Source organism: Miscanthus floridulus, chromosome 8 (assembly GCF_019320115.1).
Source record: "Miscanthus floridulus cultivar M001 chromosome 8, ASM1932011v1, whole genome shotgun sequence".
In the NCBI taxonomy this organism is placed as follows: Eukaryota; Viridiplantae; Streptophyta; class Magnoliopsida; order Poales; family Poaceae; genus Miscanthus; species Miscanthus floridulus.
In genome coordinates, this window is record NC_089587.1 from 42946321 (window position 1) to 42969424 (window position 23104).

The 23104-nt window shown below is 46.1% G+C and overlaps 1 protein-coding gene, 1 long non-coding RNA gene and 1 pseudogene across 2 annotated transcripts; 1 reads left to right on the forward strand and 2 right to left on the reverse strand.

The window, feature by feature from the left end:
* Nucleotides 1-9630: 9630 nt before the first annotated feature.
* LOC136471788 (protein GLUTAMINE DUMPER 2-like) lies at nucleotides 9631-10405 on the reverse strand. The gene has a single exon (XM_066469540.1). It carries the CDS (start codon nucleotides 10313-10315, stop codon nucleotides 9782-9784), a length of 534 nt encoding a protein of 177 aa, XP_066325637.1. The 5' UTR covers nucleotides 10316-10405; the 3' UTR covers nucleotides 9631-9781.
* A 3723-nt stretch (nucleotides 10406-14128) lies between these two features.
* On the forward strand, nucleotides 14129-16404 carry LOC136468955 (uncharacterized; annotated as a pseudogene).
* A 4718-nt stretch (nucleotides 16405-21122) lies between these two features.
* Nucleotides 21123-21722, reverse strand: LOC136475417 (uncharacterized). The gene is made up of 3 exons (XR_010763172.1): nucleotides 21519-21722; nucleotides 21310-21397; nucleotides 21123-21224 (listed from the first exon to the last, which is right to left on the reverse strand). It is a non-coding gene; the product is annotated as an uncharacterized lncRNA (long non-coding RNA).
* Between the last annotated feature and the right edge of the window lie 1382 nt (nucleotides 21723-23104).

Sequence of the window (23104 nt, forward strand, 5' to 3'; positions counted from 1 at the left end):
TTGATTGGCATTGCAACTGGCTGGTGCTCTTGCAACCATATAGAATAGTGTTGCTATTGCTTGAAATATTGCCACAGTTTTGTTTGGTTGTAATATTTCTCAGGACCATTGCAATTAGGTAGCTATTTATTGGAACTCAATATCTAAAGTGATGCAATAGTATGTTGCTACTGCCACACCTTTGTTGGGTTGTAATATTTCTCACGACCATTGCAATAGGAAGCTATTTATTGCAACTAATGAGTCATCTCAACCAACGGCTTACGAGAACCGTTGTCGTCCCCCCTCAACTCCCGACGTTTATCGCCGTGGAAAATGACGCAACGGCGCACTGACGTAGTGCCCACATCGATCGATTAAGGGATAAGGAGGCTCCACGATCCTCCGGCGAGATGTCCATGTGCTAGATGTCATGCATGGCCATTTCTAGTACTATTGCAACGGGTTAATTATGTTGTTGTACACTAGTGTGTTGTTGTAATATATGATGTATTGCAACATTTTTATTTCATGCACCATTGGGTGCGCAATAGCCTAGTAAAACCCTTGCTAGCGCTTCTAATCAACCCCTTGCTATGTTGCATATGTTGCAATTGTTTCAGAGCCATGTTGCAAGCGTATGTTTCGAGTGTTTCAGATGTTTTAGAGATATGTTTCATCTGTGTTTTTCCGGACACATGTTGCAAGGGTGTTTATCTAGATGTTGCATATGTTTTCATACATATGTTGCATGTGTTTTATTTGGATGTTGCGTATGGTTGTAATGGTTTTCAAGTGTTTTCAGATATTTTTTCAAGTGTTTTAGAAGCATATTTCAAGTGTTTCAACTGCTTTCAGACGTATGTGACAACTGTTGTATTTTGAATGTTTTAAAAGTAGATTGTGAGTTGCATCTCTCCTACCTACCTTCTGCTGCATCGTATCTCCCGGTGCCGGCAGGGCAATCCATACGACACCGCGGTTGGGTCCTTCCGAATCGGAGGCGCCGCGCGCCCTTCCCCTCTTGTCGCTCGGGCAGCGCGGGCCCCATGTGGAGTGCAAAAAGAGTGCAGCGCGCAGGGCGTCTGTCTGGATGTCCGGAGCGCTAGCACTACCAAATCCAACAGAGGCAAGGGACGACGGAGTACAATAGACGTGCACGATGACGCATGTGTGATTGTTGTTTATTAACAAAAGTTGAGTGACAATTGTTGTTTAGTGTAAATTAAGCTGTTGTGTGAGTGTACGTTTGCATAAACAAAAAATTAGAATGACGTGTGCGTCAGTGGAAGGAGCACTAGTTTCAAGAGATATGCATCGAATACGACTGGATCAGTTTAATTTCAGGACTACAGTAGTACAAACGACCTACATGCGGGTTGAGAAAAACCCTTTAGTCCCTTTAGCGGCACCGCGAATCTCGAACTAAAGGTCCAAACTCTTTATTCGACTGGAACCGATCCTTTAGTCTAGGTTGGTGACACCAACCAAAAGTAAAGGGATCAAGGCCTCCAGCTCGCGCTCAGAGGCATGCACCTTTTGTTTCTATTGGTGTTACCAAACTTTTCCCTTTTTTTTCTTTTATGGTTTCTTCTCTATTCAATTCGTTTTTATTTCAAATATTCTTTTTGTATACTGTATTGTATGCTGCTACTATATGTCCATACATATAAGTTCCCATTCGACCATGTGTATATATATAGCAAAATTATATATACACACATAATGTATCAAACTATACATATATTTCAAAGTAGCGTAGTGTCTGCCGACCCCCCTCTTCCCTCCAAACTTTGCAAGTCTTGGTGAAAATGATTTTCTCAAGTTTTTATTTGGAATGGGAAAAGTCAAGTTTTTATTTGGAATGGGAAAAGGTTTGTCGAAAAATTAAACATGAAAAAATTCAAAATAAAAATACAAAATGAAAATGCAATTTGTCACAACCCAAAGTCATTTCAAATGAAACTTTTCTCGAGAACCTCCTTGATGACTTTGCACAGTCCCTCTTAACCCAAGAATCACCCCATCATCTTCTTCAAGAGGTCCCCAAAAATTCACTAATCAATCTCATCGATTCTCCTAAGCAACCTAAGTCAACTAGGAGCCAACCCTAGTCAACCTATATATAATTGATTTTGGCAGATACTCTGAGATAGATGCCAATCAACCTTCCTAGTCCCTCAAAAGGTGGTTATCAACTCCAACAGCAAGATACATGACCCCAATGCCAAACCGCTTTCTCTAAATCAAATTATCCAAATTCAGTGTTCTAGCGGAACGTTCCACTGTCTCTGCGGATAGTCCGCCTGATCACTAAATCAGTAGAATCAATTTGGATGAGCTGTCCATCTCTCTCTCTCTCTCTCTCTCTCTCTCTCTCTCTCTCTCTCTCTCTCTCTCTCTCTCTCTCCCCCCCCCCCATGGACCCACATGTCAGCACAAAGTGGAGATTATTGCCAGCTGAATCCACCCACCTCCACTCCCTCTCTCACACACCCATTCATTCACCAGCCTCTCCCCCTCTCCCTACATAAGGATGAACAAGATGAACTAGAGAGAAGAGAGGAGAAGAAGAGAAGGAAGAAAGATTATCAACACCTCTCTCTCAAGCATCAAGAGCATGTCAAGCTCTTCACCTCCATCTCCATCCATGGTGAGCTAAAGAGCTCTCTCCTCTTTTTCTTGAAATCATCTCTCAACCCTAACTCTTAATTTCACTATGCATGGATGCAAGAAGAAGCTTGGTCGTTGCTCCATCATCTCAAGAGTAAGCTCAATGCCATCTCTCACTCAATCTTCTCACCAATCTCATGGATTCCTCGCTCACTACTACAGAACTCTTTCTGGAGGTGGGCAAAAATGTTTTTTGAGGAAGGCATTCAACCGCCTACACCCAAAGGTCTTGATTAAGCACCAACAACGTAGGCAGATATTTCAACCGCCTGGGAAAATCAAACGACAGATATGGGCTCATTAGAACTGCCCGCCACGGTTAATCAATAAAAACAAAAAAAATCCATGAGCCCTCCGGCGAGCCCATTACTGAGCCCGCCGGTGAGCCCATTCCTAGCCCACTAGCCAGATTTGGCCCAGCCGTCCACCCGTCCGCCGCCGCCGCTAGCGAATCTGCCCTTTCTCGCCATGCACCCCCAGATCTGGTGGTGGAGCATGCCATGATGGAGCCCAGCCGCCATGGGAGAGGGAGAGAGGGAGCTCACCGTGGTGGAGCCCGCGCTCGCCGCCGTGGGAGAGCCCGCCAGCCGGATCCATGCCGGATTTGGCGGACCTATGCACAAGGGAGCTAGGGAACCCGCCGTGGTGGACTCGCCGTTGTGGTGGAGCATGCCACCGTGGTCGACGGAGGGAGGGTGGCCGCCGTGGTGGTGCCCGTGCGGCCGCCATGGGAGAGCCCGCCGAGCTGGATCCACGCCAGATCTGGCGGACCTGCGCATGAGGGAGTAGGGAGTCTGACGTGGTGTAGCCCGTGTCGTGGTGAAGGGAGGGAGGGAGCCCACCATGGCAGAGCCCACGCCGCCGCCGTGGGAGAGCCCGCCGAGCCAGATCCACGCTAGATCTGGTGGATTGGTGCACGAAGGAGGGAGCCCGTCGTGGTTGAGCATGCCATCGTGGGAGAGGGATGGAGCCCGCCTGCGGGAGCTGCTCCTGCGTTCATGTGGTGAGAGAGAGGGAGAGAGGGAGGCATGCTCCTATGCTCGTGTATGTGTGAGAGAGGGAGGTGGCCCATGGGAGAGGGAGACCGAGGAGAGGGAAAGCGAGGGGGTCACGAGAGAGGAAGCATGCAGAGAAGAGGGAGCGCTCCTTTCTCTGTTGCGGTGGCTGGGCGGGTGAGGGACTGTGAGAGGTGGAGAGAGGGAGTTGTGCTTTTATAGTTGGGGTTTGAAGTAGGCTGCTGAATGGGCCTCGGGCCTTTTAACCAAGGCGGGCCTTCTAAGGGTGTCCGCCTCCGAAAATGGATCCATTTTCGGAGGCCTGCCTCCAGTTAATTGATTTTAGGAGACGAACATTTTTTACCATCTCTGGAAATCGATTTATCGAGGGATATTTTTTACCGTCTCGGTAAATCGATTTACCGAGGTGGGCAATATTGACCGCCTCGGTAAATAAAAACGTCCGCCTCGGTAAATGAATTTTACGAGGCGGATACTTGTTACCGCCTCCGTAAATAAAAACTGTCCGCCTCCGAAAATCCTCAGGCATTTTACGAGACGGTTAGATTTTGTGACCGTCTCTGTTAATAAAAGGGCACGACCTTGCAAAATCATTTTTGTGATAGTGTCTTATGGCATTTATATGTTTTTGCAAGAAAAATCATGAAAAGTCCAAATCCCTCTCTTTTGCATTGGGAGCAAGGATGGACAAGGTTGAATGCTTGATCTTGGTGGCTTAGAGGTCACCAAATCTCAAAGATCTCAAAGATAAGTTGCCATGTCCCAAGTTCACGAATTTATCTCTCTTTTCTCGTGCTTTAATTGATTTCTATAAGCTTGAAGTGCCTGTTAATTGGGAGGGTGGTGCCCTTTTGATCCGACCATATGCACCCCCTTCTCTACGTGACACAGCCACAAATGCATCCTTTTTGTAAACCATATAACCAAGCAACCTTGTCATGCAGAAACCGGGCTAAAGCATCATGTCTCCTGCTTTCCCGGGTTTAATTTGCCAGGCTGCAATGAGTACATCGAAAGGCTGGTCTTTTTAGTATATGAAACCCAAAGCGTTTCACACTTTTTTAATCACCACTGAAGTGCAAGCCAAAACTAGAAACACATGTAACCGAGGACTTAATTACGTCATCGAAAAAAAAGAGGACTTAATTGCGATCCGAACCATGCATGCATCGGTTCGATTAACACTTCACAGCAACGGTACTTCAATAGCTAGGGTGTTGCTCGATCCATGATCAGGCCTATCTCAAAACACATCGTACATTGCCATGAAGTGGATCAAATGGAAGAAACTAAAGGTGCAAGATAAACATACTATAAACTATCCACGATATATTTTATCCAAATCTCAAATGTGCCGTGTTGGTTTCTGCGAGGTTTGAATATGTATGTACACGTCCTAATTATAATTCAAAGCGTGCTTGTGGGGGTATGGCCTCCAGTATCCACAAGACAAGACATGGACCACACCATCAGAGGTGGCCCAGCCCACAAGATCAAGGCGTGCACGGCGCTGATGGACGTGCACCGCAAGCTATTGTATAGTACCAAATATGATACTTTCCTTGTAACCCTACCCTTCCAGAGTATATAAGGAGAGGCAGGGGTCCCCTAGCGGACAAGATACATACATCTACAGTCACGCAATATCATACGATAGTTAATACAAATCAACAGACAACAGAAGTAAGGTATTACGTCGTACTAACGGCCTGAACCTGTTTAACTCGTGTGTCTCTGTTGCCTTCTTGTTCTTGATCTCACGCTCCTCTGCTGATCAATCTACCTTCGTGGGATACCCCTCGGAGGACCGCCGACAGATAGGGGATTGCGTGTTGTTTCCTTGTCGAACAAGATGGCTTTTTCCGTAGGCTCTTCGTCCCTCCCACAGCCCAGCTAGATCTTTACGGTCGGATCCATCTCGTGGGTCATCAACGCTGATGGAGTCAGAGAGCTCATCGAGCCGATGCAGATCGATTCTACGCCGATCACCCCCGTACCTGCGACTGTAGATCCAATCTCGGAACCACCTCCGAGGTCGCCTTCATCGATAACTCATCGCCCGCTTCCTCGCTACCAGAGGAGGCAGATCAACAACGACGATCTGAACGCATCCATCGATCGCGTCGGTCTGAAGCTCGCCGATTGCCTCTCCATCGTCGAATCGGCTCTGGACACTCTGATTTAGCGTCCGACTACCCTCCGATCCAGATCTATCGGAGGCTGCTCAGAAAACTCCAGGGTTACGGCCCTACCCTTCGGGTTCACCAACGCCGTCGCCGCTTACCAACATGCCCTAAGGGGTAGATTCGCCGACCAGATAACGCCATACGCCGCATGTTCCCACGCCGACTAGACGTTCTATCTAAAGCTAAGTCACGCTTTAATATTTTTCTAAATATTCTCCAATCTTCGTTAATCGCCATGATATTTCTCCGACATGTTTTCTCCATGTTTGCTCTCCAAATGATTTTCCAAACCCCCGAACAGTCCTGTTGATGCTCAGACGCCTCCAGAGACGACCATGTCTCTAGCTCCTCCCTACACGTGCACGAGCGTCTGCCCTCTGCGTTATGGGTGGTCTGTAGCGGCTCCTTAGCAACGCCTGTTCCTCCTACATGTGCACGGGCTCCGCGCTCCGCGTTATGGTTAACAGGCTAGCTATGGCTGGAGACTCAGCTACATACTAACTGTTCGGGCGATTTATATTAAATACATCTTCACACCAACTGATCGCCGAGCTACATATGCTATTTCATCGCCATTGCTGATTTTTCTCCGAAGTTCATATATTTTTACATCATGTACTACCCGTTCTATATGTTTGTATTGCAGAATCATCGTCCAGGTGATCAGACCACTGGTGCTCGGGCTTCTCCACCGATCAATTGGTCAGACCGCTAGGTCCAAAGACTTCGTCGCCGACCAGTTGATCGGACTGTTCGCCAGTCGCTTCTACTCAATGTTCACTTCGCCGCCGACCAGTTGACCAGACTGTTCGTCGCTCGTGCTTCATCGCCAGCTACGTCGGTTACTCCTCGGCCCTCGGATTCTTCGTGCTCAAGGACTAAGTGGGCACACTTCACCCCACTTCACCTTGCGGACATCGCCAGCTACGCCGGAGACTCCTCGGTGCTCGGATGTCGCAAGCGGCGCCGAGGACTCCTCGGCGCTCGGATATCACCAGCTATGCCAGGAAATCCTCGGTGTTCGGACATCGCCAGCTACGCCGAGGACTCCTCGATGTTCGGACATAGCCAGCTACGTCGGGGACTCCTCGGTGCTCGGACATCGCCGCCTACGCCTGGGACTCCTCGGTGTGCGGACATCGCCAGCTACGCCGGGGACTCCTCGCTGCTCGGACATCGCCAGCTACGCCGGGGACTCCTTAGTGCTCAGACATCGCCGCCTACGCTGGGGATTCCTCGGTGCTCGGACATCGCCAGCTACGTCGGGGACTCCTCGGTGCTCGGACATCGCCGCCTATGCCGGGGACTCCTCGGTGCTCGGACATCGCCGCCTACATCGGGGACTCCTCGGTGCTTCGACATCGTCGCCTACATCGGGGACTCCTCGATGCTCCGACATCGCCAGCTACGTCGGGGACTCCTCGGTGCTTGGACATCGCCGCCTACGTCGGAGACTCCTCGGTGCTCTGACATCGCCGCCTACGCCGGGGACTCCTCGATGCTCGGACATCGCCGCCTACGCCTGGGACTCCTCGGTGCTCCGACATCGCCAACTACGCCAGGGACTCCTCGGTGCTCGGATGTCGCCAGCTACGCCGGGGACTCCACGATGCTCAGACATCGCTCTTGGTGGTCGGATCTTGCTACGTCTCATTGGTGTGCTATCAAGCTGCTCCATGCCATTCGGACCAGGGTGCTGATCTTGGGCAGCACATCTGGGGTCTTGATACGCGCATGTCGGATGATGTCGGCAAAGCTTTCAGACTTCTTTTTCTTTGACCCTGCTACAAGATTCATTCTTCATCTTCCAGCAGGCTCGAGGACTAAGTGGGCACACTTCACCTTGCGGTGAATGTGCGCTTTTCTCATCTCGAGGCTACGCCCGGAGACTGGCTGTCTGCTCGGCTAGTCTTCTACTTTCTGACTCTGGCAAAACGTGACTACGTCACCTACTATCAAGCTCGGGGACTAGCTGTGGTGGTATGGCCCTCGGTATCCTACAAGACAAGACATGGGCCGCACCATCAGAGGTGGTCCCAACCCACAAGATCAAGGCGTGCACGGCGCTGCTCAACGTGCACCGCAAGCTATTGTATAGTACCAAATATGATACTTTCCTTGTTACCCTACCCCTTCAGAGTATATAAGGAGAGGCAGGGGTCCCCTAGCGGGCAAGATACATACATCTGCAGTCACGCAATATCATACGATAGCTAATACAAACCAACAGACAACAGGAGTAAGGTATTACGTCATACTGACTGGCCTGAACCTGTCTAACTCGTGTGTCTTTGTTGCCTTCTTGTTCTTGATCTCAACGCTCCTCTGCCGATCAATCTACCTTCGTGGAATACCCCTCGGAGGACTGCCGACGATATTCTATAGACAGTGCTCTTATCATGAAACCATGCATAGCACTGCGTAGCCCTTTTCTCTGTGTAACCGAAGCAAAGCATCCTCTCTGATCCTTCTCTTGTCAACCCAAATAATTAAGCAACCTTTTCCGACCGAAAGCTAGGTTAACAATTCGTGTATCTCGCTTTAATATTCCCTGAAATTGTGAAGGTGCAATGTTTAAAAAAAGATAACTATCACGCTTATGTGGTAAATAACAACTATATTTACAATCAATCCGATAAAGGATACCCATTGCACTTAAGTGACGACTAACGGTTAGTTTCTAGGCATACTATAGTAAATGAACCATCAATTTCTCACTCGGGAGGGACTCCATCAGGACGTGCATGTCGGCAAGTTGCTCTAGGTCGACTGACAAACCTAGAATACCAACTTTGGTCATCGTATCATATAATGAATAGCAAGTATATGGGTTAGAAAAGTAGGATAAAAGAGAAAACATGATAAAATACATGTGTAGATTGGTTTTGTTCAGTTGAACTCTCCTCACTGTGACCCTTTATATTTGGAGGATCGATAGATCTTACCTAGGTAGGATTCAAAACACATACAAATTCAGTTGTCAAAATACACCTCATGACTTAGATTTGGTTGGCAAAATTGGTTTGGCCAGTTTTCGAAAATCGGCATGGCTTGTTTCCTCGATCTGTATGTTCAAATAGCCGTAACTCCTTCATCCGAATTCTAAATATTTTGACAATCTCGACAAAAGCTACGGATGGTTCCGTTCTACAATTTGATAAAGTTTATCAAAACCGAAACTAGCCATGCTTGGTTTCCTAGATCACCTTATGGTAGACAATTTCGGTTGTCAATACTTCTTTTTATACTAAAACATGTTTATGAGTACACTGTGGCTTAACATGACAGTGTACATATGTCCAGATACAACGTTATTGTATAATATTTTTTTAAGAAATTCAGACCAATCGTTCCTTATCAGGGGCGGATCCAACGGTGGGGCGGGGGGCTCAAGCCCCTACCCATACCAGAATAGTGGAACCTCCTGTGGAGCCCCCATGAATTTTTAGGTAAAGTTCTATAGTGTAGGGGGGCTGAGACTTAAGATCGAGCAGCAGTGTTGTTTAGCCCCTCCTGAAATATTTCCTAGATCCGCCGCTGTTCCTTATTATATATGAAAGGATTTAATTTTGAAGGGAAATGAAGAATAACGTGGTATTTTGCTTTTCCATATTTTCTGCAAAAGGTTTCTTTTTAATTCCCCCATTTCACGTTACGTTACCTGAAACGTACATGAAGCTGTGCTACTATCAGAAACAGCTCCCGGAAGATAAATAATCGAAGTAGAACAACTACACAGTCAAGCACTGAGCCAAAAAGATTTTCCCGGTCACGAGTCATGTAATTTCATCCTTCTCACAAAACTTTTTACAAATCCTGACACGAGCTGCGAAATTATTAATAACCAAACAAAATTTGGAGGAAGAGATCGAGCAGAAAGTTTCTCACGGACCGCCCTTTCAGTTTTCTCCATTACCTGTGTTCACTTCACACCTGATCTAGCTGCCGTCCCCGTTCGGCGTCAGCGACCACACCGCTCTCCCCCTCCCCTGCCTTGCCGCGGCTCTCCTGCTCCTCCTCCTCCATCTCCAGCGACCCTTCTCCGGTGGCTGTGGCGGCGGGGCTGTTACCGTGCGCTTGGCGGACGATCGGCGCGGCCAAGAACGTGGGCATCTTCTCCCCGGCCATGACGACGGCGACGAGGTCGGCGAACGTCGCGGGAGAGGCCGCGGCCGGCGACTTGGAGCCGTCGTCGTCGCCATCCGTGGCTCCGGGTCCGGAGGTGGTGGCGTCGCGGCCGGTGCCGAGGTAGTTGTTGAGCTTCCAGTAGGAGCAGGCAAGGATGAGGAGCGCCAGCGTGATGAGGCCCAGCATGGCGGCCAGCCCACCGAACAGGTACGGCACCGGCGAGTGCCACGGCGAGGCTGCCACTGCCGCGGCCGCTGGCGGTGGTGGCGCTGCCGGCGAAGTCGTCGACGACGTCGATGTGGGCCTGGAAACACTTGTTGGTGCCGGCCTCATGGCTTCAATAAGCTCAGATCGTAAGAGGGGCGAGGCTGTGTGTGGCAACTGGCAGTTCTTGGCAAGCAGGGAGAGAGAGAGAGAGAGAGAGAGAGAGGGGGATCATAGCTGGCTTGGCGTAGGGGAAATGACAAAGTGGAGGGTGAAGCTGATGAGAGGTATTTATAGAAGGGTAGGAGTCGGGATTTTTGTTGTGCTCTAAGAAGAGGAAGATATTTGTTGGGGACTTGAGGACTTTCATGATTTTCTTGTTGATCCCAAGTTACTGCTCCAAAGAAGATACATGATTCTCGGCCCTCTCATATTACTCCAACCCGTTTCAAAATATTGGGCGTTTTGGTTTTGTTCTAAGTAAGCTTATCTAACTTTAGCCTAGTTAGATTTCAAAAAAAAAATTAGCCTAGTTACATTACAATATATAAAAATCAACAAACACAAAAAAGTAAATTATATGAAGAAATATTTTATAGTGGATTTTTTATTGGGCACAACTTGGACACACACAACCCATACGCTCCACGCTCACACAACAGGCGCACACATGCGTGCGTGTCTGACACGCGCAAATAAAATCCCAGAATAAGGTGCAACATCAGGGTTTGAACACTGGTGGGCCCACTAGACAGACCTACCATTGGACCACAGGCCCATTCATATTTATAGTGGATTTAATGAAATTAACTTAATACCGTCGATGTTGGTGATTTTTTAAATAAAAAACTGGTTAAGTAAATAAGTTTGACTTAGAAAAAACTGAAATAACTTATATATTTTGCAATGGATGGAATAGTTTTTTTTTTGCGAGACCAATGGATGGAATAAGTTGGCCCTATTAACAATCTTGTTCTAGCTATTGCTTGATTGTTGTCACAATTTGTAGCTTGGATATACACTAACAAGCTGTTTGGTTCGGCAAAATGTAATGGCATCTGAATACGTCCGGGATTGATTGACGATACAGTCGTTTGGTTCAGCATGGCCCGTTAAAACATAACGCCAATCGGATAACGCTCCGTTCAAGTCTGATACCGCCCCTCCCGGTCCCTTATCTCATTACGCGACCCTCATCTCCACCGCTCAAAGTCAACGCCTTCCTCTCTCCCCGCGTGGTATTCCTCCTTCGCATGGCGGCGGTGGCGGCGACGGTGACCACAAACCCTCCCTGCTCACCGGTGAGCTCTCTCTAATGCTCCACCTCTCCTCTCCTCTCCTTCTCTCTCTTCTCCCGTGCACCAGCGCGATTTCTAAACCCTAGATGGCGTTTTTTCTTCAGGTCCAAGATCCTTGCACGGAAAAGAGGACGTGCTCAATGGTGAGCTCTCTCTATGGCTCCGCCTCTCCTCTCCTTCTCTTTCCCCTTTCCTCTCTTCTCCCCATGCAACAGCGCGATTTCTTTCTGAACCTTAGATGGCCTTTTTTCTTCAGGTCCAAGATCCTTGCACGGAGGAGAAGAGGACGTGGCACGGAGCAAGCAAGGCACTTCACCCTAACCTCTGTTCTCCCTTGCCTTAGGTATGACATTGTGGTTGCCTTCCTCCTCTCCCTCTCAAATCCCTATTTGTTTCATGCGCTTGTGTTGCAAAAGTAGGATACATGTCCGGGTGCTGTGAACTTTGAATAAAATTGGAGATATTTTTGTTGTATGCATACTGTCAATTCCATGTCACCACTGATGCCTTCATGCAATTGTATTTGAGCGACCAGCTAGCAGATCCATTCCATACAAATGACACGGTTGATGAAATTGACATTTATGCTCATTCATTCACTTATCTAATTAACCATTCGATTTAGTTTGTACAGTCCCATACTCCTATTTGTCAGTCCATAGATATTTGTTCTCACGGCACAGAGTAGGAGTGGACATAAAGAATGAGCATGCTCCTGAAAACAGTACAAATTTCTCATTAATTGAATCCAAAATCTGCTGTCTTAGTTATCCAAAAAACAATGTATGTGTACCGGTGAATATTACAGTGCAATCCAAATAAGTTTAAACCACGTAGAAAAGGTTGATTTAGTGTTAAAATCTATTATTTTGACAACATAGCCATGCTTTGTATTTTTAGAAGTTATACAAGATGATCAATATAGCTCTGTGTTGTCAAGTTAGTGTAAAAAAAATCCATGTTGTATGTTGCTCTGCTCCATGTCAAATATGATATGTCGCTGGACACTTGCTCTGAATTCTTACTTGATGATGCAATAATGCATTTTTTTCTAAGGATATAGCAGATTATTTTACTAGTTAGTGCTTAAATAATTAATATATATTACTAATGTTGTGTCCAGCTTCATGGCTCGCCTTCCTTTAACCACAAGAACTCAAAGAAGAAACATGGCCCTTAGAAATATGCTGACTTCCAGCGTCGTCATGTACTATTACATGTGGTTCTTTCTTGCATTGGCTTATGGAAGAAGGTGTTTCAAGATAGAGAGAAGGATAATAAATGAAGAACTTAGAAATAAGAAGTTGTTCCAACTAATTCGTAGCAGCGACACTACCTATATTAGTGAGCTTCGCATGGATAGGAGAACACTCTACATCCTGTGTGAGATGCTTAGAGATGTTGGTGGATTGAAGGGCACACGTAATATGGAGCTAGAAGAGATAGCGGCCCAATTCCTATACATACTAGCCCATCACTTGAAGAATCGGACGGTAAAAAATACTTTCTTCCGAAGTGGCGAGGCAGTTAGTAGGCAGTTCAATTTATGCTTGCTAGCTGTTCTGAAATTGCACTATTTACTGCTTAAGACCCCAGAACCAATACCGGAGAATAGCACAGATAGTTACTGAAAATATTTCAAGGTAAATGACTTGTTAACAAAATTTTCTTTTAACAAAGAAAAATGCATATTACAAAGTAAGCATGTGATAGTTCTTTTTTCTATACGGATCTTGTTTTTAGAACTGTTTGGGAACCTTGGATGGAACTCATATAAAGGTGATTGTTCCAACTCAGCTAAAAGGAAGGTATAGGTCTAGAAAAGCAGACATTGTGACAAATGTCCCAGGTGTTTGTGCACCTGATATGCAATTCATCTATGTACTACCTGGTTGGAAGGGCTCAGCGTATCGTGTGCTGAGAGATGCCATTACCAGGCATGGCTTGCGTATCCCCCAAGGCGAGTTTGGTTTTGTTAACTCGTGGTTTCCTGATAAGTTATCTAGTGCAAATGTTGATTTTGTTTCTATTTGCAATCTTAAAGGGTGTTACTATCTTGTGGATGCTGGCTATGCAAATGCAAATGGCTTTTTAGCTCCATATCGAGGTCAAATGTATCACTTGGGAGGTTGGACTGCACAAAATCCCCCACATAGCGCAGAGGAATATTTTAATATGAGGCATGGAAAAGCAAGAAATATTATTGAGAGGTGTTTTGGAAAGTTAAAGGGTCGGTGGGGAATTTTGAGATCTCCATCTTATTTTCCTATAAAAACTCAATGACAAATAATAATGGCTTGTGCCCTTTTGCACAATTTAATTTTACAAAATATGTCAAAAGATCCAATGGAATTTTTGGATGAATCAGTGGTACCTTCAATGGAAATTACTGAAGGAGAAGTTAGTGAACAAGAATTTATCACCTGTGTGTCAACTTCTAATGAGTGGACTAATTTTCGAGATGTTCTTGCTCAAGGGATATTGATAATTATAGGGCTTCTTCTAGTTCTAATCGAGGTCTGCTTTTCATATTCTTCTGGTTCTGAAATTATTCTATATTATTAGTTGTGTAGTATTTTAACATGGCCTTATTATATATTATTAGTTGTGTAGTATTTTAACATGGCCTTAATACTATGCAGCTATGGATCTTACTCAGAAATCAACAATTGTGAGTGGAAGGGGAAAGAATAAAAGGAAGTGGACTATGAATGAAGATGATGAGCTTATGAAAGCACTGTATGAGATATCACTGGAGCCAAAGTGGAAGGGGAAAGGAGGAGGCTTTAATAATGGGTATTTATCTGCACTAGAGGACATTCTTGCTGAGAAGCTACCGGGCGTTGAAATTTCAGCTTTACCTCATATTGAGTCTAGAGTCAGGCATTTTAGGACAAAGTATGGAGCACTGGAACAAATGCTGAGCAGAAGCGGCTTCACCTAGGATGATACTAAGAAGATGCTTTAGTGTGAAAAGATACAGTACGATAAACATTGCAAGATACGCTATCCTTTACATATTCATGTCTGTGGTGATGAGACTCATGAGAGTTGATTTCAAGTACTTAATCTTGTTCTGTCCAGGATGTATCTGTGTGCTCTTTCTTGTTCTGATTCCTAAGGGCCTATATTGAGGGTTCTGATTCCTATATTGAGGGTTCTGATTCCTATATTGGCTATCCTTTACATCACTTGTTTAATTATTTTGAATAGCAGTAGACATATACTGTAATGCCTATGCTTTGTCTTCTATACTTGTGTAATTATTTCTAGTGCTGGAGACATGCATGGTTGATAAGTAAATTTGATCATATACTGTAATGACTGTGCTTTGCCTTCTATACACAACTGTCCAATATCAAATTAGTAGAAGTTAATCTAGTTGACTTAGTGGATCCAGTGAAAAGCTTGGGTTTATACTATTTTTTTCAAGGATCTATACTTGAGTTTGTTCTGCCAGAGCCCTGTCTGTTGGTTGTTTTGAAGTTTCAAAAAAATCTATTCACCCACCTGCCCTGTCTTCCCAAGTTAGGAGGTATGAGAAAATGATGATTCCATGTTAGTTAGCGCCATCATGCTTCTGGTGGCATTCTTGCTTTTTTTTAGTTTTAGTTTCTAGCTCCATCATGCTTCTGGTGCTAGTCCTTCAAATACTCTGTGATCCACTTGATTGCGCAATGATAAGTTTCGATTAGGCTTTCCAATGAGAGTAAAAGTAGGTATCAATGAGAATAGCATGCAACAATTACTCTAGTATTTCTCTAATAAAGCCTAATCGCTATAAGCTTATTCTATATAAAGTTTTTGTTTCTTTCTATTTAAGATGGAAATATTGTGCGTCGACTGTTTGTAGAGTTCCTTATGGTTATGTTAGTATGTTACTATCACATATGAATGTATGATTGGAGCAGTACTTTGGACTAGGCGCAGAACACTTTATAATTCTTGTGATATTATTTTCATTGGTACTACTCCTGGAGTACATGTTACTGTGATTTTACCAAATGCTGCTGTAGTTGGCAAACTGTTGACAAGCCTATTCAGTCCTACTAGTTCAGTGCAAAACTATTTTCAATCCTAGTAGTTATTCAGTCCAAATAATAAGCTACATGGCAGGATTGTATCCCATAGACTCCTGGTATTATCAAAGCTTTTATGTGCTTCAAAACATATGTCCATAAATGATGAAATTTCTTCTGTTAGACACTAGAGCAGCTAGTATACATTCAAATAACTTCATATGGACTTCGGATTGTCACTATTACTGAATCTCAAATTTTTCTAGCATAGTCCATTTTGACTGACCATGGGTTTATTATTTCAGCACACAAGTGATACATTATCTGCAGTTGTTAACATATTGCTACTATCATATGTAGGATCATCCTGATGCTAAGGGCCTATATGGCACCAAATTCCCTTGCTATGATACATTATCTACAATATATAGAAATGATATAGCCACTGGTTAAGGTGCCGAAGATATCAGTGAGGCTGTTGGCAACATGGAAGAAAAGCTTTGCTGTTGAACATGGTAATCAGCATTGCGAAGAAGAGGATAGGATGTCCAGAGAAACCCCTAGGCGGTCCGTTGACTCAGCATCATCTAGCTACAAGAGGAGGAAGTGGCAAGGAGGGAAGAGCAAGGATAGTGGAACAAGTGATCCTTTTCTGGACATGTTACATGAAGTCCAAGGTGATCTGAAGGGTGTGGCTAGTAATGTTGGAAAAATGGCAGAAGCAATGGACCGTGAGGCTGCAATTCAAGAGAAGGCGATGAATGAAAATCCACAAACAGATTTTAAGGGAGAAGGTTGTAGCAGAGTTGCACAAGCTAGGGTTTACTGGGACAGAACAAATCAAAGCTGCTACAGTATTTGTGAAATCACCAGATCAAATGAGTATGCTGCTAACCCTTGACTAGTCTTTGAGGAGGGAGTTCATTCTAAACATGCTTAATGGTATGATTGTTAGCCAATACTCTTTATAAACCATGCATACTCTGTACTGTTGTCATTGTGAGCTATGCACAAAATCTGTGGTGTTGTTTTTCTTATGCACATATACTCTGTACCATCTTCAACACTCCTACTGTCTTTCTAAAATCATTTTTTTGTAGAGGAGGTGACAAGGAAGCGGATAGAAGGAGGAAGATAAGATGTTTGCATATCCATTCAAGAGTTGATGGTGGAAGAGGGTTATTGACTGTGCTTGCTGTTGGAGGTGGAAAAGGAATGTTGACAGTGTCTTTGCATTTGAATATGCATTGAAGACTAGAAGCTAGAAGATGTTGTCTTTCATTTTACCTTTTCTCGGTTTTATTTATATATGATTTGATCTCAGCCTTGCTCTAGTGCTATACTTGTTGGTTTGCAATATGGCTTAACTCCTCTATAATTAATATGGTTAAACTCCTCCATAAATAGTCATTTTTCTATCACGGAAATGGCCGTTTCATTTGGCCGACGTAAATGTTCTTTGATGATCTTGTCATGTTCTTGTTAGAATATATTAATATATTTGTGTAGCTTGACATCAATTAATTTACTCAATTGAATGGCCTGTTAGATTAGCTATCAGCCCAGTATTCAAATTTGGAGTAAAACCAGTGCAGTGCAGTGCAGTATTCACGATACCGGCGACGGAACCAAATACAGTAACGGTATCCAATACCTTTACTGCACGCTCCCAAACAAATCAAGGGACCAACGATCCCCCTCAAGTCCCCCCGTGATTTGTTTACATCACCGTTCACGTTACCATCAACAGAACCAAACAGCTTGTAAATAGTATAGGGGCTTTGGCCGTACACTACTGGATTCGGCAAAGGCTACTTTGCACTCGGCAAAGCCTTTGCCGGGTGCAGCACTCGGCAAAGCGCCTCCGGCAAAAAGTTAGTCGACAAAGATTTCTTTGCCGGGTGCTTTTTATCGGGCACCCGGCAAAGATTTTGCCGAGTGCAAACCCGGCACCCGGCAAAGAAAAGTGGTCGTTACGACGCCGGCTCCGTCATCCCTTGCTTTGCCGGGTGCCATGTCAGAGGAACCCGGCAAAGATTTTTGGCACCCGGCAAAGAAAAGTGGTCGTTACGACGCCGGCTCCGTCATCCCTTGCTTTGCCGGGTGCCATGTCAGAGGAACCCGGCAAAGATTTTTTTAATTTTTTTTCAAATTTTCTTTGTCGGGTGCCGTGCCGGGGAGGCACCCGGCAAAGATTTTTTTATTTTTTTTTATAATTTCTTTGCCGGGTGTCGCACCGCGGGGGCACCCGGCAAAGAGTTTTTTATTTTTTTTCGTAATTTCTTTGCCGGGTGCCAGGTCATGGGGCACCCGGCAAAGAATTTTTTTTTTGAAAAAACTTTGCCGGGTGCCCTGGCCCTGGCACTCGGCAAAGCTGGGAATTCTGAAAGGAATTCCCAGCTTTGCCGAGTGCCAGGGCCAGGGCACCCGGCAAAGCCTCAAAAATTAATTTTTTTATTTTGTTTTTTGATTCTATAATCACAAACACAGCATATAAAAGATATATATCACATCTGAAGCATCACAAAGACAATATAGCACATATATATCACATCCATCTCATCACAAACTCAATCCCACACATATATATCACATCGCGAATACAATACCTCACATACACGACATCATAAACATAATAGGTCCAATTACCATCGAAACAAGTCGATAGTGGATCACAGTGCATCACATGTCCATCAAGCGGTGAAAAAGAGATACAAACTAAATGTGGGGAGGAAACTGAGTGCCTGGTGAAGGAAACTCGGCACCGCCTGCTTGCGCCTGAGATGGGTTATTCGAACCCGCCGACGGAGGCTGCATAAAGGACAAGAGATTCAGGCGCTTAGAGTGGGTCATCTAATGAAAGCACTAGTCAAAGCAATATGGATTCATACTCACTGGACTAGATACAACTGGCGGCGGCGCTGGAGCGAACATCGGCACAGGTACACTGTTCACTTGCCCAAAGTTCTGCAGGAACATCGTAATCTCCGCTAGCTGCTTGGCCTGTCTCTCCCGCTCGGCCCGCTCGGCTTGTCTTTCCTGCTCGGCCACCTCGGTCCTCGTCGCCAGGTCCCGCAGCTCCTGAGCCATCCTCTCGTTATCGGCCTGCAACATTTCAATCGAATGTTTTAGTAATGTAAAGGTAACTAAGTTATGTAAAGATCAATGTACGAAGAGTTAAACTGGACTAACTTGGAGTGCGTCGACCCGCTGCTGTGAAGGGGACGGCCGTTGGCGTATGGCCGGGCCTCCACTCGGGGTACTTGCTCGGATCTGGGAGAGGGAGGGAACAGAGCCGGACTCGAGGGTGCCATCGCCAAGCCAGTACCGTCCATGCTTCTTGCCCTGTCCGATCCTCATGACAGTCGTGCCATCAATGTCGTCGGTGCTCGGATCCCAGTCTGGCCCCTGGACCGACCTTGCCTCCGACGCGTAGGAGCTGATGCGGGTGTGGGCGCTCGGGTTGCTGTACGACTCGGGTGGGTCATCCGGGCTGAAGGTGACAGCGAAAGTCGCCTTTCCCTTGCGGGCCAGTCCATACGCCATGCGACGCTGACTGCGAGAAAGACAACAAGATGATTAGAAGAAACATGCAGAATGGAGCGTCAGAATACTAAAAATGAATTCACGTACCCAAGCTTGCTTGTACACGCCGAGGTTGCGGCTGCCTTGGTGGTGTGTGGGGCCTGTTGCCTGCAAAGCCCGCTCCCGGTGGGCTTCGTGTTCCTAGATATAACCCTCTGTGAACCACCTGTCCACGATCATCTCCCAGCAGTTGGGATGTAAGACGACCAAATGAAAGCTACTTAATCTCAAAACGAATCAGTATTCTTCTTCTTCATTTACCTCAAGGAACTGTTCCCGGGTCAGAGGCATCTGTCTTGCCTGTGTCTTGCTGACTTTCTGACCAAGTCGCGTGGCATAGTACTTGATGATGCAAGTGAGGCGCTCCTCGTAGTGCATGTCGCTGATGCGTTTCCTGGCACTTTTCACCAAGTTCTTCTCCGCCCTCTCCTCCTGTCCCTCTTCACACCTGAAAAAAGTCTGCAGACAGACACAATGTATCAATTCATTATGTTAAAAAGTGTCAAATGAATGTGATGTATTGATCAAAGTTGTGCGAACAAGACTTACCCAGAACTCTCTCCTGACCCGCTCCTGCTTGTCTTCATAATCTGCGTCGGGGGCAGATTTGTAGTGGTCCCACGATTTGGCCGGCCCCACAGTCCCCTTGTGTGTGACAATGTTGGGGTAATAGTGCCTGCACACAAGCCCCAAGATGTGGTTGGGGTTGTGTGAGTCACCAGGCGACACAACCTCCCAGTGCCTGCACAAGTCATTAACAAACATTATTAGTTTCTCTGACAATTTTCAACGGGTTATATGAAGTAGCTATGATTAAATCTAAAGTTAGTTACCTGTCCCCCTGGGGGCGGATCACTGGGCGTAGGGGAGGAAGCGGAGGCCCAGGGAGTTTTGAGGGACCTCGCAAGTAGGGGCTAGCCGCAGCAGAGGCAGTGGAACTACTTCTGGCCTCGCCGCCCTCCTGTGCCTCTCCCTCGCTGTCCGTCGCCCGAACCTCGTCCGTCGCCAGAACCTGCTCGTCCTCCAAGGAGTCCGTGGTACGGCGCTCCTCCGGCACATCATGCGGCCTGACTAGAGGAGGCCGGCCCCTCCTGCTGCCGCTCCCGCTGCCGCTGCTCCTGGCCCTCTGCGTCCTCCCGTCCGATGCGTTCTCTCTGGCATCTACGTCCTCACATGCCCTCTGGTACCTCGAGTTCACATTCCTTGGCCCACTGCCGCCCGCCATCTTTGTTCAATCACCTGCAATTAAAAAGAAACAAACAAGACATCATTACATGTATTAGAAATAGATGCTAAGTAAATAAACAAAACACGATTACAAAATAACATAGTATTACATGTATTAGAAGTAATCATCATTATTGGGATTATCTGGATCATATGTCTCGCCATCACTATCAAAATTGTCCAAATAAACAAGACTGTCCGAAGGTTCAATGTTGCCTTCATCGTCATCATCTAAATGTAATCGCTCAAGCATTTCTATGTCCTTGGCAGTTTGCACCTCATCTCCTTCTTCCTCATCATCAACCCTTTCATTGTCTACTTCCATTCCAATCACCTCGGTTAAGTCTATCACCAACCTCCCTTGTAGCCCATCTTCTTGATAGAACTCTCCATCTATGTGTTTGGGTTGAAGTTGTAATCTTCATCGTTTGGGACAGCTAGTCTACCATGTGGCGATACCTGGTGCACAATAGACCAACCCTGAAGAGCCTTGTTGCCTTGGCATGCGTATGACAAATAATAAACCTGCACGGCCTAATCCGCCACAATAAAGACATCTTTTCCTTGATAGATGGAATCGTGTTGAATCTCGACTTGACCAATATTAGGGCTCCGTTTCGTTAGTCGAGGATTGAACCAGTGGCATTTGAACATGACGAGACGAAGAGGTTTCGAACCATAAAATTCAAGTTCATAGATATCTTCAATTATGCCATGATACTCGAGGCCATCAGTGTCGGGAGTACAAACTCCGCTGTTTGTGGTTTTTCGATGAGGCCAAGCTCGCTCGTAGCTTCTTGTGTGAAAGCGATATCCATTCACATCATAACCTGAATAAGCTTTCACCTTACTGTCGAAGCCATTTGCAACCTGTCTCAACTCCTTACTCATAGTTGCATCGGTTTGGGCCTGCAAGCGCAAGAAGGAAAGATTGCCGGACTAAGTACGCGAAACTCGGAATCTCGAACTAGGTACGAGGTAAATTGGACAATACCTTTGTTTTGAACCAAGAAATGAAATCGGGCCTCCCTGCTCCCGGACCCCGTGAAAGAAGGGTGTCGGTTTGCCGTGGGGTAGGATCCCTTGGTTGATGCCAGGATACACGAATAAATTCCCTGTGCACACGAGAATAGTGACAGCGTATTTAAACAAGTTCTTTGAGAATAGTGACAGCGTATTTAAACAAGTTCTTTGAGAACTTACTCAATGAACGACTTCACCTCGGGTAGGTTGTGGAACACATATAGCATGATCATGCGCCACTCTTCATTTTCCAACCTCTTATTGGTCGATCCACTTGACCTGCCGAGTTGCCCTTGGAAAAGGCTAAGGTTGAATTCATTCTCGTCAACATTGTAGCGAGGGAGTGGATTATGCACGCTAGGAAGGTTCTCCGTGTAGTATAGCTGTGTGAAGTTTGTCACCTCCTCCAGAATGGAAGCCTCTGCAATGGAAGCCTCAATTTTGGCTTTATTTCTACATTTTTTGCGAACGGCCTTCAGACATCTCTCGATTGGGTAGCACCAATGGGCCTGCACGGGCCCCCCCCCATATGTGCCTCATACGGGAGGTGCACAATCAAATGCTGCATCAACAAGAAGAAGCCGGGTGGAAAGATCTTCTCCAACTTACAAAGCAACTCAGGTGCCACTTTCTCCAAGTTTGCAACCACGGTCCGAGATAGCTCCTTGGCATAAAGCTGGCAGAAGAAATAGCTCAACTCTGCCAGCACTAGCCAGAGATGCTCAGGAACGTAGCCTCGTACCATCGCCGGAAGAAGCCGCTCAATCCATACATGGTAGTCATGACTCTTCATGCCGTTGACTCGCATAGTGCCTAAGTTCACTCCCCTGCTCAGGTTCGCTGCATACCCATCAGGGAACATTAACGCCTTGATCCATCGTAGTACTTCCCTCCTTTGTTCGGGTTTCAAGATGAAATCGGCCTTATGCCTTTTCCAGTTCTTTCCGTTTGCAGGAGGCCGCATCACTTGCTGTGGTCTATCGCACAACGTCGCCAGGTCCACTCTAGCCTTAGGGTTGTCCTTAGACTTATCAGTGTCCATGAGTGTTGCCCAAAGTGCCTCGGCGATATTCTTTTCAGTGTGCATTACATCAATGTTATGGGGTAGTAGGAGGTCATCGAAATAGGGGAGCCTCGTCAAGCCGGACTTATGAGTCCACATGTGTTGCTCACCATATCCCACAAAACCACCTTCTTCATTGGGCAAGAGAGCATCTATCTGAGCATGAACCTCGGCACCAGTCTTCAAGTGCGGTCTAGGGTCCATGACTGCGACACCTTTCCTGAAGTTCTTGGTGTCTTGTCGGAATGGATGGTTGGAATCTAGGAATTGACGATGTTGATCGAACAACGAATAATTACCACCCTTCTTCAACAAAATGAACCTCACAGCTTCCTGGCATATTGGGCACGGGAACTTCCCGTGAACACACCAGGCGCCGAATAACCCATACGCTAGGAAGTCATGCATGGAGTACTGGTACCAGACGTACATTTTGAAGCTTTCCTTTGTAGCTCGGTCGTATGTCCATACCCCTTCATTCCAAGCTTTGATCAACTCATCAATCACAGGCTCCATGAACACACCCATCTTACTCCCTGGGTGCCCGGGAATTATCAACGTCAAGATCACGTTATGTCGTTGAAAGGCGACGCCAGGGGGGAGATTGAGGGGGATAACAAACACGGGCCAACATGTGTAAGGGGCAGACATCATGCCATAAGGATTGAACCCATCTGTTGCCAGCGCGACACGTACATTACGA

Coding starts and splice junctions, on each gene's coding strand:
- LOC136471788 (XM_066469540.1), bottom strand. CDS start 10,315: ATGAGGCCGGCACCAACAAGTGTTTCCAGGCCCACATCGACGTCGTCG.